At 33.7% G+C, this 16,469-nt stretch overlaps 2 protein-coding genes across 2 annotated transcripts; both read right to left on the bottom strand.

The window, feature by feature from the left end:
* Positions 1-2,192: 2,192 nt before the first annotated feature.
* On the bottom strand, positions 2,193-7,143 carry LOC105773058 (transmembrane 9 superfamily member 7). Its single transcript, XM_012594672.2, has 7 exons — positions 6,960-7,143; positions 5,596-5,760; positions 5,369-5,478; positions 5,106-5,214; positions 4,913-5,025; positions 3,695-3,845; positions 2,193-3,583 (listed from the first exon to the last, which is right to left on the bottom strand). Exons 1-7 carry the CDS (start codon positions 7,059-7,061, stop codon positions 2,426-2,428), a joined length of 1,908 nt encoding a protein of 635 aa, XP_012450126.1. The 5' UTR covers positions 7,062-7,143; the 3' UTR covers positions 2,193-2,425.
* A 2,149-nt stretch (positions 7,144-9,292) lies between these two features.
* On the bottom strand, positions 9,293-16,010 carry LOC105774318 (WD-40 repeat-containing protein MSI4). The gene is made up of 15 exons (XM_012596770.2): positions 15,787-16,010; positions 15,385-15,448; positions 14,974-15,060; positions 14,759-14,821; positions 14,325-14,390; positions 14,121-14,195; positions 13,739-13,814; positions 12,853-13,078; positions 12,520-12,601; positions 11,763-11,836; positions 11,514-11,616; positions 11,325-11,399; positions 11,058-11,137; positions 10,593-10,692; positions 9,293-9,688 (listed from the first exon to the last, which is right to left on the bottom strand). Exons 1-15 carry the CDS (start codon positions 15,903-15,905, stop codon positions 9,590-9,592), a joined length of 1,389 nt encoding a protein of 462 aa, XP_012452224.1. The 5' UTR covers positions 15,906-16,010; the 3' UTR covers positions 9,293-9,589.
* Positions 16,011-16,469: the final 459 nt, after the last annotated feature.

Genomic DNA, 16,469 nt, shown 5'->3' with positions numbered 1-16,469 from the left:
GCTTAATTAGAATTATTTAATGTTTGAAAGGGGTAAAGAGAAATTTTCCCATTTAATTGGCTACTAGCAAGGAATGTCTAAATATATACAAAGGAGCAAAGACGGGCCTCGGTCTCTAAAAATGATCAATTGTATTTTGACTTTTTTTTTAATGTAAAATTATAATTTTACCCTTTCAAATTTTATAATTTAATCTTTGACTCTTAACATAAATTTTTTTGACTTCGCACATACGATTATGGAGATATAATTATCTAAAAACTTTTTAAATACATTCTTGGATATAGCTATAAAGAGATGACCCTCAAACGGCTCTACATACGTGAATGATTTACAAATTTAAGTATGTTCATATCAAACACCAAAGGCAACGCTGGGGGTTGGTAAGGGTCCCGGCCTCCTAAAAGTAGAAGTTTAGATTTTGACCCTTTAAAATTTATAAAGTTTTAAATTAGTAAATAATAAAATTACACTTTGTCCCTGAAAATGAAGAAATTTTGATTTAATCTTTTAAAAATTATAAGGATATCAGGTATTAAAATGAAAAAATTGCATTTTAGCTCTCGTACAATTATAGAACTTAAATCTACCCCAAATATTTTCTTTGTCACTGTAAAACACATATCTATAATCCTTACACCCGAGTCTAAGCCTTGCTTCTATTCTTTTGCATTGTTGCTCAAATGAGACTAGAATTTGAGATTTCTATGATATTGGAAAATTTTGCAGGACAATCAAAATAAAATTATATATATGGCAGTGAAACCAACTGTAGTGTTGAGGGCATTTCTTGTAGGAGGTGTAGCTATTTTTGCCAAAGTGGGTGGTGCTATGAAGGCTGCTGGCAGTGCAAAGCTTGGCGCGGCAGCGGCCGCCATGACAATGGCGGCATCGGCTGCTATGTCCAAACAGGACCAAAATGTTGTAACTAAGCTACCTTCCAAGTGATCATCATTCATTAAAGCTTCCTTTTTTCAGCTTTGTAGACAATTATAATGGCATACTGATTGAGCTCTGTTTTGAATTGTAATTTTGATTATCACAGATATTTTATATTCACTTGAAATAAACAATAATAAGAGAAACCCCATACTGTTGGTTTAAATTAATCTTCTTGTTGTAATTTATTCTCATTTTACTACCGCTTAATAGCTTATTTAGCTTTCCAACTTTACGGAAAAAAATAATTTTGACTTTTTGTTTAATTTTTTGTTTTTTTAATCATTGAACTTACATTATTTATCAAATCTCCCCGAAATTAACAAAAAAAATTTTAACAGTCGTTAACTTCGCTGACAATCCATGCGTATGCCATATTAGCAATTAATTATTTTTTTAAAATTGACATGACTGACGAAATAATTAGACAGTGACACGGCATTTCACGTGTACGTCAACAAGCTAATGTATAGGGACTAATTTTTAACCATAGAAATAAACAATTTTTAACAGAAGAACCAGATTACTTTCTAATTTAACATATAGGAATAAATTTATCCATTCTTTGAGTAAATAGAGCAAAATGCAATCTGACTCCTACTATAAGAACCTCCAAGATACTTTTGCCACAAAATTTAGTAATGATTGCCGGGATATGCTCAATGTTTATTACTCCGGAGTGGTGTTAATCGAACTTGTTACCGGTTGGAAAGCTATGAACCTTAAGCAGCTGAAGGACCATAGTACCTAACCAAAAGGGTACTTTTAAACATGTCCTTGTCGGATTACGATCTTTGATGTCACTGCTCGATAAGTTGCAAACTGTTTCACCAATTAGTTGAATGTTGTTTCAAAACATGTGCTATGAGTATGGACACAAATTACATCGGTGACAAAGCCGGAATATGATGCTGGCAACCAGTGGCCAGATATGAAGATCGAGAAACGCTATATGGTGGAGTCATAGGTAAACGAGGCATTGGAAGGGTTCAGTAGGAAGCATAGTTTAAGTACACATTCAACAATCACGTCCGAGTAACATAGATAGCAGTTGTAATATTGGAAACACGATGTTTGTGTAACAATCTACGCGACATACTTGAACTACAACATGTTCCAAGACCAAATTCTCTATGTACCATCAGGATGCAATGCTCGACTCGACCAAAGAAAAAATCGAGCCGGAATAATAAGCATTAACAAATCCACGAATCCCCCAATGTTCTGTTACGAGTAGATATTGAAGTATTGAATTATCTATAAGACTAGATCACAAATTTTACTCATTGGAGAAACTACTTAAAACAGTACAGTACATAACAGTGTACATAAAATAACAGGCCAAGCCTACAACACGCAAATTCAGCAAAATAAAAGAAGACTGTAGAGACGATCAGAAATAAAATTTTCTGTACTGTATCATTGTCTCGTCCATCCCATAATTCGCATAGGTTTGATGTCTGATCCTCTTTCTACATTCTTGATCTCAGTCAATTTTCACTGAAGAGTAGATCTTCCGAACAAACCAGAAGCAAGCATAGAATCCGATTGTCCCTGTTAGGACAAAGAAGGCATATGAAACAATTACCATGTACCCGAAGTAAAGGATGCCTGAAACCAGCTTCGTGATCTCCAACTTGGTAAAGAAGTAGAAAATCGAGTAAAGGAAAAGGTAAAGAGCAGAGGAGCCAGCAGTCAAATAAGATCTCCACCACCAATGGTAGTCTTCACTGCACAACTGGAAGTAGCATAGCACGATTGTTATCTCCGCACAAGTGATTATTAGAATAACGAACACTATGAAAAGGAAGCCGAAGATGTAATAGAACTGGTTTAGCCATATTGATGTTAAGATGAAGAATAGCTCGATAAAAACAGCTCCAAATGGAAGAATGCCTCCAATGAGTATGGAGAAGATGGGCTTCATATACCATGCCTGTTCCAAGATCTGCCTCGGGATTTTATTGGTCTTCACAGGGTCTTCAATGGCTGGTTTTTTGAAACCTAAGTAACTGCCGACAAAGACTAAGGGAACTGATATACCGAACCATAAGCAAACAAGGGCAAACATTGTCCCGAACGGAACAGCACCGGAAGATTGTTCTCCCCAAATTAGTGCATTCAGTACAAAGAAGATGGCAAATAAGATACCCGGAAACATAAATGCAGTTTTCAAAGTAATTCTCTTCCACTCTGTGCCCTTGAACATCTTGTATAGACGTGATGAAGAGTAACCGGCAAATATTCCCATGAAAACCCACAAAAGAACCATAGCTGTCATAAGCCCTCCACGATTGGAAGGAGATAAAAAGCCCAGCAACGCAAATATCATCGTCACGAGCGACATTGCGAAAATCTGGACACCTGTGCCAACATAAACACAGAGTAAACCATAATTGATTGGGGCCCTAAAGACATCCCCGTGAACAAGTTTCCATCCCGTTTCTTCTTGTGCCTCGTCTTGAGTTTCCAACTGATTATAGTTTGCGATATCTTTGTACAATGTTCTCATCATGATCATGGCCACCATGCCAGATAGGAAGAGAACAATCATCAATGAATTTATGATGGAGAACCAGTGGATCTGATCATCGTTCATCAGAAGGTATGTGTCCCAACGTGAAGCCCACTTTATATCACTCTCCTGACAAAGGAAAAAAAAAGTAAGTTCACCTATGCATTAGCATATACCTATGCATTAGCATATAGAGTGAAAAAAACTAATGACAAGAAAGAGAAACGGAAGGCGGAGTACCTTGAAAGTCACATCGTATGTGAAGACAACCTCCTTGCCTGCGTCAACTTCTTGTGGAACAGTGCTGCCTTGAATTAGATTTTTGGTGTCCTTATTGCATGTTGTTACCTGGGGATTCTTCTCGTCCCATTCCTTGTACTCGTGATTAATGCTGTTCACAAGAGCCACACAATGGACAATAATGACATAAGTAAGCTGGTCACTTGATAACCGATAACCAATAGATGATAACCCTGATCCTAAAAACGCTAGTCTCTAATGTTGCATGATGACTGCATAGTTCATCACAAATTGAGTTCCCCTTTTGAGTAGCATGTTTCAAGGGGACAAACAAATTGCTACTTCAACTATAATTGGAGGAAATTGAAGAATAATGAATATATAAGTGCAAAAAAGAACACTCAAGTAGTTCAATGGCTACATGTCCTCAGCATACCATTATAATGACTTTTCAAAATAATGAAACAAAAAGAAACAATGGAGTACAGAAAATTACAGGGCTTGGAACCTGTTGTACATTTTTATTGAACTCCAACATACAATTTAGGGTTAAATTACTTTTTAGGGCCTGAACTTGGCAACTTTTCCTACATTGGGGCCTGAATTTTTTTCGTCCAAGTTAGGTCCTAAACTTAGCAATTTTCTCATATTGGGGCCTGAATTTGTTTCATCCAAGTTAGGTCCTAAACTTAGCAATTTTCTCACAGTGGGGCCTGAACTTTTTTTTATTCAAGGCCCTGAACTTGGCAATACTTCCCACAATGGGGCTTGAACTTTTTTTTTGCCCAAGATAGTCCTTGAACCCTAGAGTTTAGGTCCCAATGTGAGAACAATTGCCAAGTTCAATAATTAACTTCGACAAAAAAAAAAGTTCAAGCTCCAATGTAGGAACAATCATCAAGTTCAGGCCCCAATGTAAGAAAAGTTAACAAGTTCAAACCCCAAATAATGATTTAACCCTATGATTTAGTGTGATCTAAATGTAGAATATCCCAGTCTAACACACATCCATTAGATATTGAAACCAACATATCTGGCACAAGAACCTTATGCTTCCAGTGATGTCAAGCATGGAACAATTTTTGAAGGTAGCCCATTACCCCCTAACCTGACCCACAACTCTTAATGGCTAAGTCATAATTAAATCACACATATTAACCAAATGTCAAAACGGATGCAAATGAACAAAAAGTAAGTAAAAGAAAAATTGTAGAAAACCTGTTTGGAGTAACCTCGAATCCAACAATTCGAGCAGCATCAGTCTCAGTATCCCTGTGAAACATAACCCTGAAGCTCAAGTGATTGTTGATGAAATACTTCTCTTCCTTGCTCTGCAATGACACATGAATGGCTAAGAAAAGATAAGACGAGCATAAAACTTTGAAAGTAGTACTAGCTTCCCAGAGCATACCCCGGCATAATTCCCTTTGAACCCAACACGGAAACCATGTTCATATGTTGTTGATTGACTTCCATCTCTCCTTTGTCTACGAACCGCAACTGGAAGGTTATCAAGTATCCTGCACATCAACTCCATATAATTCAGTACAAACATGAACGTAAAAGGGGGGAAAACAAACATTAAAAGAAATAAAGGGTAAGAATCACATAAAACATCTTCAAAAAGGAGAAAAGAATAAGGAAACATGAACCTTTAACATCAAATTTACTTACATATTAACTCGATATTCATCATCAATTTTTTCCTTGAAATTCTTGGCAGAATCAGCATCGTGTTTTATTCGACAGACTATTTTGCAAGGCTGATCCTCCCTCATTTCAAACTAAAGAAAGAAAAAAATGATAAACACAACAGATAAAAGATATAATCTATAAAACTTTTAATAGAAAACCACTTGTCACTAATAGCACACAATGCTAGAAAAGGTACAGATGCTCACGGTGTAGACAGAGTTCTCGATGCGGTCACCTCGTAGCACCTCCCCCAAATTTTCAGCATTGTTCACAATCTTGGATGGCTTACAATATTTCAAGTAGTAAAAGTCATATGGAAGTTGTGTCTTTGTAGAGGATAATTTGTTCACTTTTACATAAAGAGGATCACCCTGTTCGGAATAGGTAAAAGAAAATTTTAAGACATAAAACAATTCATAGCAATAAAGGAGACAAAAATACATAATAAAAAAGGATCTTAAGGACCCGATTGTGAAATGTAAAACAGCATTGGAGGATTAACTAACTTCAAGTTTTACAAACAAATAGCCCGAGCACCACATGGAATTAACACTAAATATGCTTTATGTTTTTTAACTCTTTGGTCAATGATCTTTTGGACTTGGAACACTATTATGATATCTTTATAATTTTGGATTTTCATATCGATGGTCACTACAGTGTAACACACCAAAATGCCCCTCGGAATCAAAGTGCGAAGCTATAAGCCTTGATCAAAATTAACCATGCACTGCAGTAATTATACTATGATTTGCAAAAAGGTGTTTGCAATTCACATTACACAATCAAGAGACATGGTGTTGATTCAGGGATCAAGCATCCATGCAAGTCAAATACGAAGACTGAACTAATTAATTAGCAAAGAAAGTTCTTGCAAGAAATCACTATTGGTCCTACATTTTTAAGCCAAAATAAGATTTAAATTCTTAAAAACCCTAATACAGTAGCTTAAAATCTTGCCAAAAATCATTACAAATAGGCAATCTGTCAATTATATCCTAAACATGCCACCACTTGTTAAGCAAAATATGATCATCTCAGCATTAAGATTCAAGAACAAAAAAAAAGGGTAAAAGCAAACTATGTTGCTTTGACTCTTCACTTTTGCAAAGTATTGAATCCGACACATGGACTCGAGGATATAATCTCCAAAGATCCTCCAAATAAATGAAAAAAAACCTTCGAAAGATCCGTCTTTTACCCATGTCGGTACCCGAATCTCACACTTAAACCCGAATCCAAGTAACATGATTAGCAGACGTTGTTAAGCTTACACTATGAACAGTCCATTTCACAATCAAAATCCCGCAAAATACCAAACAAACAACGCAATCCCCATTAGAACAAAATCCAAAACCCAAAATTGAAAAAAGAATGAAAACCCAAAAGGATACAGCACACAACTACAGATCTAAAAAAGAAATGAATACACCAACACATCAAATCAAAGCTTAAAAGACCTAGATCCCAACTCCAAACCCACCATCAACAAAAACAAGAACTAACCCATGAATCAACATGAAGATTAAAGATAAACCCAGAGAGGGATAGAGTGAAAAAAAGAAGGTACCCTTTGGAAATCACGAGGTGCAACACCAGGGAGATAGAAGGAATGAGCAGTGGATAACAGTAGCAGAAAAGCGAAGAACAGAGTCTTGCTTTTCGTACCCATTGCACTGCTTCAATAGGGAGACAGATTGAAAGCGAGGAGAGCGAGGTGAGAAGAGTTGACAGAGTTGGGAATAGACAAAGAGAAATATATAGCAATATATACACTTAAAATAATATATATATATATATATATTTGACTTTTAATTATGGTTTTAAAAACCGAACCATAGTATTCAGGATAATTTATCAATAAAAGCTTTTTTTTTAAATTATCGAAATAGACCCGGTATTTAACTATTTACCGGAGTAGGTCATTTTCTGGCAAATCGCGTCCGCGTCGGTAGCGATATCGAGAGACGCAGAAAATCGCAACCACGTCGGTAGCGATTTCTTGACGTGGCCGCGACTTCCTGGAGCATCCCCTGACATCGTGCTGACGTGGACGCGATTTGTCGAAAAATACCCCATTTGGGTAAATAATTAAATATCGGGCTCATTTTGGTAATTTTTTTAAAAAAGAGCTTTTTTGTGTAAATTATCCTAATATTCAATCTTTAATTTGTTTTTTATTAAAATTTAATAAAAATTTAAAAAATAAAAACTAGTTCAATCGGTTTTAGTGGTTGGTTCAAAAATCAATTTAAATTTTTGTTCGAATCGATATATTTACCAATTTTTAGTTCAATGAAACGATTCGTTAGTTTTTAACAATTATGCTTTCAATTATTAAATTAAATGATTTTTATTTAAAGATGGCATACTAATTTATTTGGTCCTCAACTTTAAAAAATATTTTAGTCTTTCATTTAATTATTGTCTCTTTTAATTCTTGAAAATTTGAAGGAAAAGTTAACTTCTATTAATTTTGCTAATGTAGAAGCTTTCATGTATGCCACGTTAGTAATTAATTATTTTTAAAAAATTAAATATATATTTTAAAATATTTTAATAATTTTATAATTTTTAATTTTTAAATTTTAAAAATTATTTATTTGTTGACATGACAATCCACATATATACCATGTAAGCAAAATTAGAAGGTGTTAACTTTTCGTTTATTTTGAAGTGATTTGATAAATAACGCAAATTTAAAAATTAAAATAAGCAAAAAAAATTAAGAGAAGGACTAAAATATTTTTTATAAAGTTGGAGGGCAAATAAACTATTATACCTTTAAAGATTTATATTAGTGATAAAATTGATGACTACGTTACAAGTTACTACACTTTTTTTTTCAACGAGTGGACATTAACAAAAATTACCAAATTAAAAACCTCAATATTTATTACAAGAATATTTATTTCATTTTATAATTTTATATTTTTATTAAATAGTTTTAACTATAATTTTAAAATAAAATTCCAAATTAATGAATGATTAAATTGAGGGTTTTAAAGGTTAAATCCTAATATTGTTTTTATTTTTATATTTTTTTCTTTCATCTATATCATAAGTGTCACCTAATATAATTTATGATAAATCTCTTCTCGATGAATATCAAATTGCATGAAAAAGTTTTAAATAAACATATTATATATGTATATATATTAAAAGATGTCTTTTCTTATAACGTTGTACTAATTATATCAGCTCTTCTCAAACACATATCATCTTACATTGACAATAATATCCATACTAATTAACTCAATCGGCAAAATTACCTTTAATTTTAATTAAATGTATAAAGCAAAATCATTATTCAATAGGTAACATGTTTGCCTTTTTCTTGCAATTAAAATTATTATATGATCCTTAAAAATTTTATTATATGAAATCAACTAAATATATGATATAACTATATTATCTTAAAATATCGTATTATATATATAAATATCCAATTGACTTTTGAAACAGATTCAAAAGAAAATTTTAAATGCATATGATTTTTAAAAAATTTATTTTAAATACTAAATAAATATAAAAACATTTTTGACTTAATTACTATCGTTTCAATATAAAATTAAAGAATATTCCCCATTTAAGGATTTAGACGTTATAAGTAATGTAAGAATTGAATAAATAGAAGAAAAAAATTAAACTATATTAAATCAGTTTTAATTAATTAATTCAATATTTTACTGATAAATAATATTTTTGAAAAAACCGTAATCAAACCGATCAAGCCATTAATTCCAAATCTGTCAGGTTCAAAACAAATAAATTATTAAAAAATCATAAAAATTAAAAATTATAGAATTCAATTCAACCAGTTTTTTTTACCCAATTCAACTGATTTTTTTACTTGTTCCAACCAGTGTACCAATAGATTCTCAATCCAATTGAAGAGTCCGATTCTAAAAACACTATTGATACATTTCATATATCATTCGATTAAATCGTCAATTCTTAATTCAACCAATCAAATCGGATCAGTGCAGCACTAATTGGTCCACATGCTTTTTTGCACATCAACCAAGCCACGGGCACTCATTTCCCCCCACCAGCAAACCAAGTGATATGAAATAAACCATTGGTACTTCAAATTTTCTTCCCTACCACAACATGCATATGAGAAACTATGGTTCTCAAAGAGATTTGGTTTCAACAACTTAAGATTTCCACCGTAAAACAATTAAAGCATTTTTTTCACTAATTTTTTTCACATCCTAGAATGTGAGGTTTAAACTTATCTAGCTCGGCTAAGACTTCGTCTACCGGACGGTAAATCAAATCGATCATCCGCCATATCTGCACGAATAACATCACTTCTTTCAGCCAATTTCGCTTGGTTAAACACGAAATCTTTTTCAGTTGAAGGTGTAAACATCATATATCCATAATAGTTCTATAATGCAATGTAAATCAATGACTATGCCTTTCTCTATCCAAGTATCTGGGAAGCCCCAGTATTATACGCAATTTAGTCCATCTACTAGAAAATTAACCAAGTTTAATCCTAAAATCACTAACAATATTAACGTAAAATATTAAAGATTGTTAACGTGTCAGTCAAATGCTAACACAAAAATCATTACAATACATCATCATTTAGCTAGTCACGTCAGTATTTAACCGACAGATTAGCAATTTTCAATGGTCCTTTTTACTAAGTTATAAAAGCTGGAGGATTAAATTGGTTAGATTTTTAGTTGAGGGACTAAATTGCCTTAGATGGTATAGTACAAAGATTTTCGAGGTACTTTGACCAATTTTCTTGCTTCAAATATACCACCAATTGTGAATGGCCGCAAGAAGTACACAGATAAGGTAGTGTCCATGGTGCCTACCAATTCCGTATGATAAAAGTGAATTCTAGACGGCACGCGGCCAAAGGAAGTGATGAGATACTAAAATAAATAGATGAGCTATGTTACTTGTAACTCTTCATTTTTCATGCAGTATCTATATCCAACACTCGTGCCCAACATATTCATATGAGTATGAAGATATAACCCTCCAAATACATAGAAAACTTCCAAAACTTAAAACATATTTGTATCCAACACTCACACCTAAATCTGAGTAACATGGATGTTGAGAACCGGTTTTAACAATTTAGCATGAAAGATCAACAACCAACCTAAAACCTCAACAAGGTAATTAATTAGCCGAAAGATGACTTCTAAATGCTAAGTGGAGGTAGTTTAATTACCTGTAGAGTACCACCACCATTAGTGCTTTCGCAATCATCTGACACACTGACAATTGTCCACGGATCAGATGTATTCCAATGGAAGTCCACAACCTTGTCCCTGAATATATATACAAGAACATGCTTCTTTAAAAGATCACAATTGATACTAAAGTTCTGTGTTAAACTACTATGCAAGTTTATCATTTGCAAATGAACCAGATGAAATTAAAAGTAAGAATTCCAACGTATCAAAACAGATTCTAAATTTGCATAATCATTTTTAATTAATGACACATACAAATTTAACCAGTTTTGTTAAATGTAACAAGAAATATGCTACCGCCTTGAAAATAATGCATAACTAGAATATGATAAACTGGTCATCAAGTAAAATGCGTACGCAGCATAAAGATGTCTTTTCTGGCATATCTCATACATATGTTACAAAAATCAGCAATTGTATTGATTCTTTGAACCCCGTACCTATGCCCTGCATGTTGAAAGAACAATCCAGGAGGAGCATTTGGTGCCTTCAATCCAGCAGTATCTTGCCTTTTCCCAATCTGAAACAAGTTTATCAAACATGAAGTAGCAGAAATATATATATATAAACATACATATATATGGACAGATTTTCAACGCTAATGTTTTTTTCTTATCTGTAACCTATACCATTTTACTATAACTATACATGAAAAAGAGTAAGAGAGGGAGAGCAAAGTTGTCTTGCAGAAGCATTTAGCTAAACACCTTTTCATGGTCCCAGATGTTTAAGATCCCATCCTCAGCAGAACTTCCAAAGACTGATGACTTGTCTGGGGACCACTGCAAAGACAAGAATATTTTGTCAATAACAGACAATATCCAAACATATTCCATATTATAAATACATAAGAAAGAACGGAGATTTTGAGCTATGTTAGAGAGTTTCATTGGCACCTGTACACAAAGGACAGCAGCACTGTGGCCCACGAGTTTATGAACTGGTGAGCCAGAGGAAAGGTTTCGGCGGTCAAACATGTGAATGGTATTATCAGCAGACCTAATAAATACAAAGAGAATTAAAGCAACTCATAAACATGCATAGATATTGGTCAAAAGAAATGCAGAATGTAAAATATAAAATCACCAGAACATCCTACACTGCAACATAATAGAGAATACAAGTGTTATGTCTAACAGATATACCCAGTCAAAATGAGATTTATGTCATGACGATTCCAATCGACGCAATGAATATCAGCATTATGAGCTTTCTCAACCTGCCCATACACCAAAAATAATCCATAAGCAAATTTAATAATAAATAATAAAGTAAAACAAACCACATGGACAGTTTAAATAGTGAAAGAAGCTTTGAGCTACGAGGATGATGAAGGAGAAGAGCAAAATAGCGTGCAGAAATAAAGGAAATGCCATAAAGAGAGCATCCATGAATTACTTTGAATAGCATAAAGAGGGCATCAAACAACCCAACACCAACCTTTTTGTTCGCATATTCATCAGTACTTTAAACTATCATTGAGTGATAAAGTAGACCCCTATGCCACAGGAGTAAATAGCAAGTCCCTTGTGGCAGCCTTCACTGGAAACATAACAACTACACTCATTACTCTCATATTTGACAAAGCGGTAGTCTTAACACTCAACAGGGACTTTTTTATCCTGATAATCGGGACAAGTTTTAGGGTATAACCTCTGATCATTTAAGCATGATAAAGGACATCTCTATCAAGGCTATAGTACAGTGGTTGATGATACCCACTGAAGAGTAACTCTTCAGAAGAAGATAATGTGCAATACTAATAACTAGGATTGACATTAAGTGGACAACTCAATATTTAGTTTCCTCCACAACTATTACACATAGATATCTATAACATGTATCATGAAATAAAATTGGAATAGAAAAAAAAAAGATAGTAATACTGAAAAGAATTTGAACCTTGATAGCTGGAGTTGAGCCAGCTCTAGCATCCCATAATATAAGACAAGAATCATCTCCAACACTGCAGAATTCCTGAGCACTAAAGACAAGGTACAAATAACACAAGAATCAGAGAGGAGTTGTTAAAATGATTCAGGAAAGATGTAAGGGTTTCATTCTGCCATGTCACTCAGAATATCCTCATGAGACTAGCATGAAACTCCAAATGAATAATCTTTAAATAACAATTAAAACCAAAGACATCAATGACATGACTAGCATTCAACTCGGCATTAGCATAAATCATGAAGAAACAATGACACAAACCATGCCAATAATCAAGTCAATTACCTTGATGGGCAGAACTGAACATCTTCAACTGTATCCTCATGGCCTTGGTAGATACCTCGTGCCTCGACGGAAGGGCCCTCAACATGGTTATCATTACCCCCACCACCCTTAGAGGCATGTTTTGTACTGGTACTAGTAGATCCTGGAGACTTTGTGGGCCCTTGCTCCTTTGCCAGAGTAGAGATATGATCATGAATGCTCCACAAAACCACTAACTTGTCCTTGCCTGCAAGTAAAATCTTGTTTAGGACCATCGGATAGGAGATCAACATAAAAAAGATAAAAGGGAAAATAGTTAAGTCCCAGCACATGAACCGATGAGTGTTCAATTTAATTTTCCAGAAGGAATAATGCATGCTAGCATACTTTTAAAGTATATACAGAGTGCCAACTTTTCCCAGTTTCTCCTAGGTAATTGGAATTAGATGACAAAATTTGTATTCAAGAGGTACAAGGTGTGAGCCAGCTCTTGGCAGGCAAAACAAAGATAAAACAATCTCTCGTGGCAGTAGTGCCTCTCAATGAACTAACACATCATTACAATTGACCACTTGCGTGTCACAACTTCCATACAAAAATCTGCACTTCAAGTCCATAACATGCTTACAGAATCTTTTGTTAAACCACAACTTCCTCCTCCTCAATGATGCTTGAATAACAATGAAATACATAATGAATTAGAGTTTTCCAATGCACTAATACTTGCATCAAACTTGGCTTCTTATTTTGAAAAATACCATAAGAAAAATAAACATCTAAACATGTGATTACTATATCAATCTGGTGATATTTGAATAATCATGGCAATACATAAAGGATTATCATGCACTGCTATGACTTAAGTTATAGATTTTAAAAGCCTGCCAAGTAACACAATGATTCAAACCTCCAGATAGGACAAAAGGTTCAGTTGGACACATAGCAAGAGCAAATTCAGCATTTTCTTGATGTCCAGTCAATATCTGCAAGACAGTAGATTCTAAGTAAACAACCTGATGAAAAGAAGCTAATATCTGCATCTTAATTTTCTAAAGGTCCATTAACAGCTAAAATTACACTATTCAAAGATTTCAACCATTTGTCAAAAACTTTTAAATCTGCAATAAATGGAATCATGAATGTGCAAATAAGAGTTTTTCTTTTGGACACCTGTACTTGCAAATTCTACAAATAAGTATATAGATATTGTCAATTTTTTGAATGAATAGTTCAAAGAAAGAAAATGCATAGTAAAAACATCAAAAAACTTAATTCCCTTCAGTACAAACCAGATCTGGACGAGAATCTGCAGCTCCCAGCACAGCATGGCGATTAGGCTGGACCTCTACATCCCAAATGAGGACCTATTTTGAAAATTCAATGTGCTTAGGTCATATTGAGTGTCAACAACTCATAAATTTCAAGTATACAAGAACAAATAGTATATGACCCCCCTATCTAACGGGATGACATGAGAAATAATAAATTCTTACATCAGGACTGTCAGTATGTGTCGCAACTATCTTGCTGTTCTGTGGGAGTTCTCTGATTCTGTTCACCTGCAAAAATACAACCATATATAAAAAATGACTCCAAAGAGTTCATTCAAAGTTCTACTAGAATTACAAGAGAAATTCATGATTGAGAGAATGAACAGAAGCTTTGATAAAAGCTAGAGTAATACATAAATAACTTTACCATAAATAGCAAGTATTAACTTATCAGAGATTTCTCAAGTAAACACTGTCCTCTCAAGAAAGAAAACTAGTTTTTGTCCATCTTTCTTCATCCCGGTACTAGAATCGTGCATTGTTCAGTATCTCAGGTGGGCAGTAGCTTTAATTAAAAATTATTTTTTACTGTATCAATCAACTACCACAGAAACTAATTGAGTTTAAAACTAGCAGAGAATACAAGCCATGGATACCTCTCCAGGATGTATAATAGTTTTATATTTCTTCACAAAGGGAGAGCGGGCTTCTTCATTGAACTGCGAGATCAAGCAAGCGAAAGCACAACAACAATTCAATGAATTATAGATAAAATCAGTGTAGAATCTTGGATGAAAAGGGAAAATGAAAGTGAAAGGGGGTAACTAAGTAAAAATAAAAGGAAACACTTGTGTTGTTTAAGTCACATCACCTGAGATATGTGCTCAGCAGCAGCAACCCTAGGTTTAACAACCTCACAGTTGGCTATTACAAGTGTGTTTGGAACACTTCCATCAGTCTGGTAGACAAACATAAATTGAACAACCAGGATGAATCAAAGATCAATAAACAAAATCTCCAGACACAACCAGAACAAAGCATACCGTTTACTAAAATGAATAGCTAAGTATAACACATAAACAAAGAATGCAATAGGTTCAAACTTTTCACACAAAGATTAAATTTTCTGAACATACAATTATGTTCTTTGTCAAGATCAAAAGAAATCCAACATATAAATATCAAAATTCTCCAATTCACTCGAATTAAATTACAAGCAGTGACTCAAGAACCAACTTCAAAAATATAATCAATCAAATTCCTCCTACAAACACTGACTTGCCTGTTCTGAAAGGTAAAGACGCTGACGGGTCTTGTAAGTAGCTTGCTCTAGTTGCGGCCCCCATCTAAAAAAACAAAAAAGAATAACATAAGATACAGTACTAACTGGAATTTGATTCAAATTCCACGAATTTAAACAGACTTCCATATTCATCACAATAACGTTTTCTAATGCCAATAATAACAAAAATAACAGTATTCATTTTCTCTTTTAAACTATTTACTTCAGTTTCTATGCAACCAAACACAGTATTTCCAAATAAAAATAAAAATAAAAATAAACGTGAGATTCTCTTTTAAACTGTTCACTTCAGTTTCTCGGCAACCAAACACATTATTTCAAGAAAATAATAATAATAAAAGTGAAAATGTAAGCCCTAAAAAGAGGGGGGACTGTACGGACCGGCAAGAGAGAGAAGGCCAAACGAGGTTGTGATTAGCGAGCCAATCGTAGAGGACAGGGACTAAAGACTTCCATTGAGTGTATTTCTCTTCCACCGATCTCCCTTTCTCCCCCTTCATCCTCGCTTCACTTGTCTTTTTTCTCTTGCATTTTACCTTCGATTTTATTTTTCTTTTTATTAGGAATAAAATGTTTTCCCGCTCCTTTTTTTTTTCTTGGATTTTGCACTGTCAGTTGGGCTCGGCACTAAAATGTCAGGGCTTCTTCATTGTGAAGTTAAATAAGTTAGGTAAAAGGACCTCTCCAGTCCCTCTCAATTTTGATATTGATCAAATTAGTCCCTCTCAAAAAAATCAAAACAATTTAATCTCTTTTAATTTTGAAAGTGAAAGGACAATTAATCAGATCGTTAATATATTTCATCAATTAATAAAATTTAGCTCTCATGATTTACATGTTCTATCAATTTGGTCATTATTTAATAAATTTAACTGCAATATTTTTGTAAATGTGCAAATGTTGAGGCTAAAGTTGTTGAATTTTTCAAAATCAATATCAAATTAACAAAATATGTAAATATCAAGGGCTAAATTTTCTATTATAATAATCAAAATTATGCACAATTGACGAATAACATTAACTTTGATTAATTGTTATTAATTGCTCACTTTCAAATTTTGTAG

This window comes from Gossypium raimondii, chromosome 6 (genome assembly GCF_025698545.1).
Source record: "Gossypium raimondii isolate GPD5lz chromosome 6, ASM2569854v1, whole genome shotgun sequence".
NCBI classification, from domain to species: domain Eukaryota; kingdom Viridiplantae; phylum Streptophyta; class Magnoliopsida; order Malvales; family Malvaceae; genus Gossypium; species Gossypium raimondii.
This window is presented reverse-complemented; position numbering and strand designations above follow the sequence as displayed.

Bases quoted from the DNA above. Each gene is read 5' to 3' on its own strand.
- LOC105773058 (XM_012594672.2), bottom strand. From the start codon at position 7,061: ATGGGTACGAAAAGCAAGACTCTGTTCTTCGCTTTTCTGCTACTGTTA. The intron at 5,026-5,105 runs GTATGCTCTGGG...GTGTCATTGCAG, and splicing joins TCAAAGGGAATTATGCCGGG to AGCAAGGAAGAGAAGTATTT. The intron at 3,584-3,694 runs GTACTCCGCCTT...TTCCTTTGTCAG, and splicing joins CATACGATGTGACTTTCAAG to GAGAGTGATATAAAGTGGGC.
- LOC105774318 (XM_012596770.2), bottom strand. From the start codon at position 15,905: ATGAAGGGGGAGAAAGGGAGATCGGTGGAAGAGAAATACACTCAATGG. The intron at 11,400-11,513 runs GTGCCAATGAAA...TTGTCTTTGCAG, and splicing joins CTGCTGTCCTTTGTGTACAG to TGGTCCCCAGACAAGTCATC. The intron at 11,138-11,324 runs GTGTTTAGCTAA...AACTTGTTTCAG, and splicing joins ACATCTGGGACCATGAAAAG to ATTGGGAAAAGGCAAGATAC.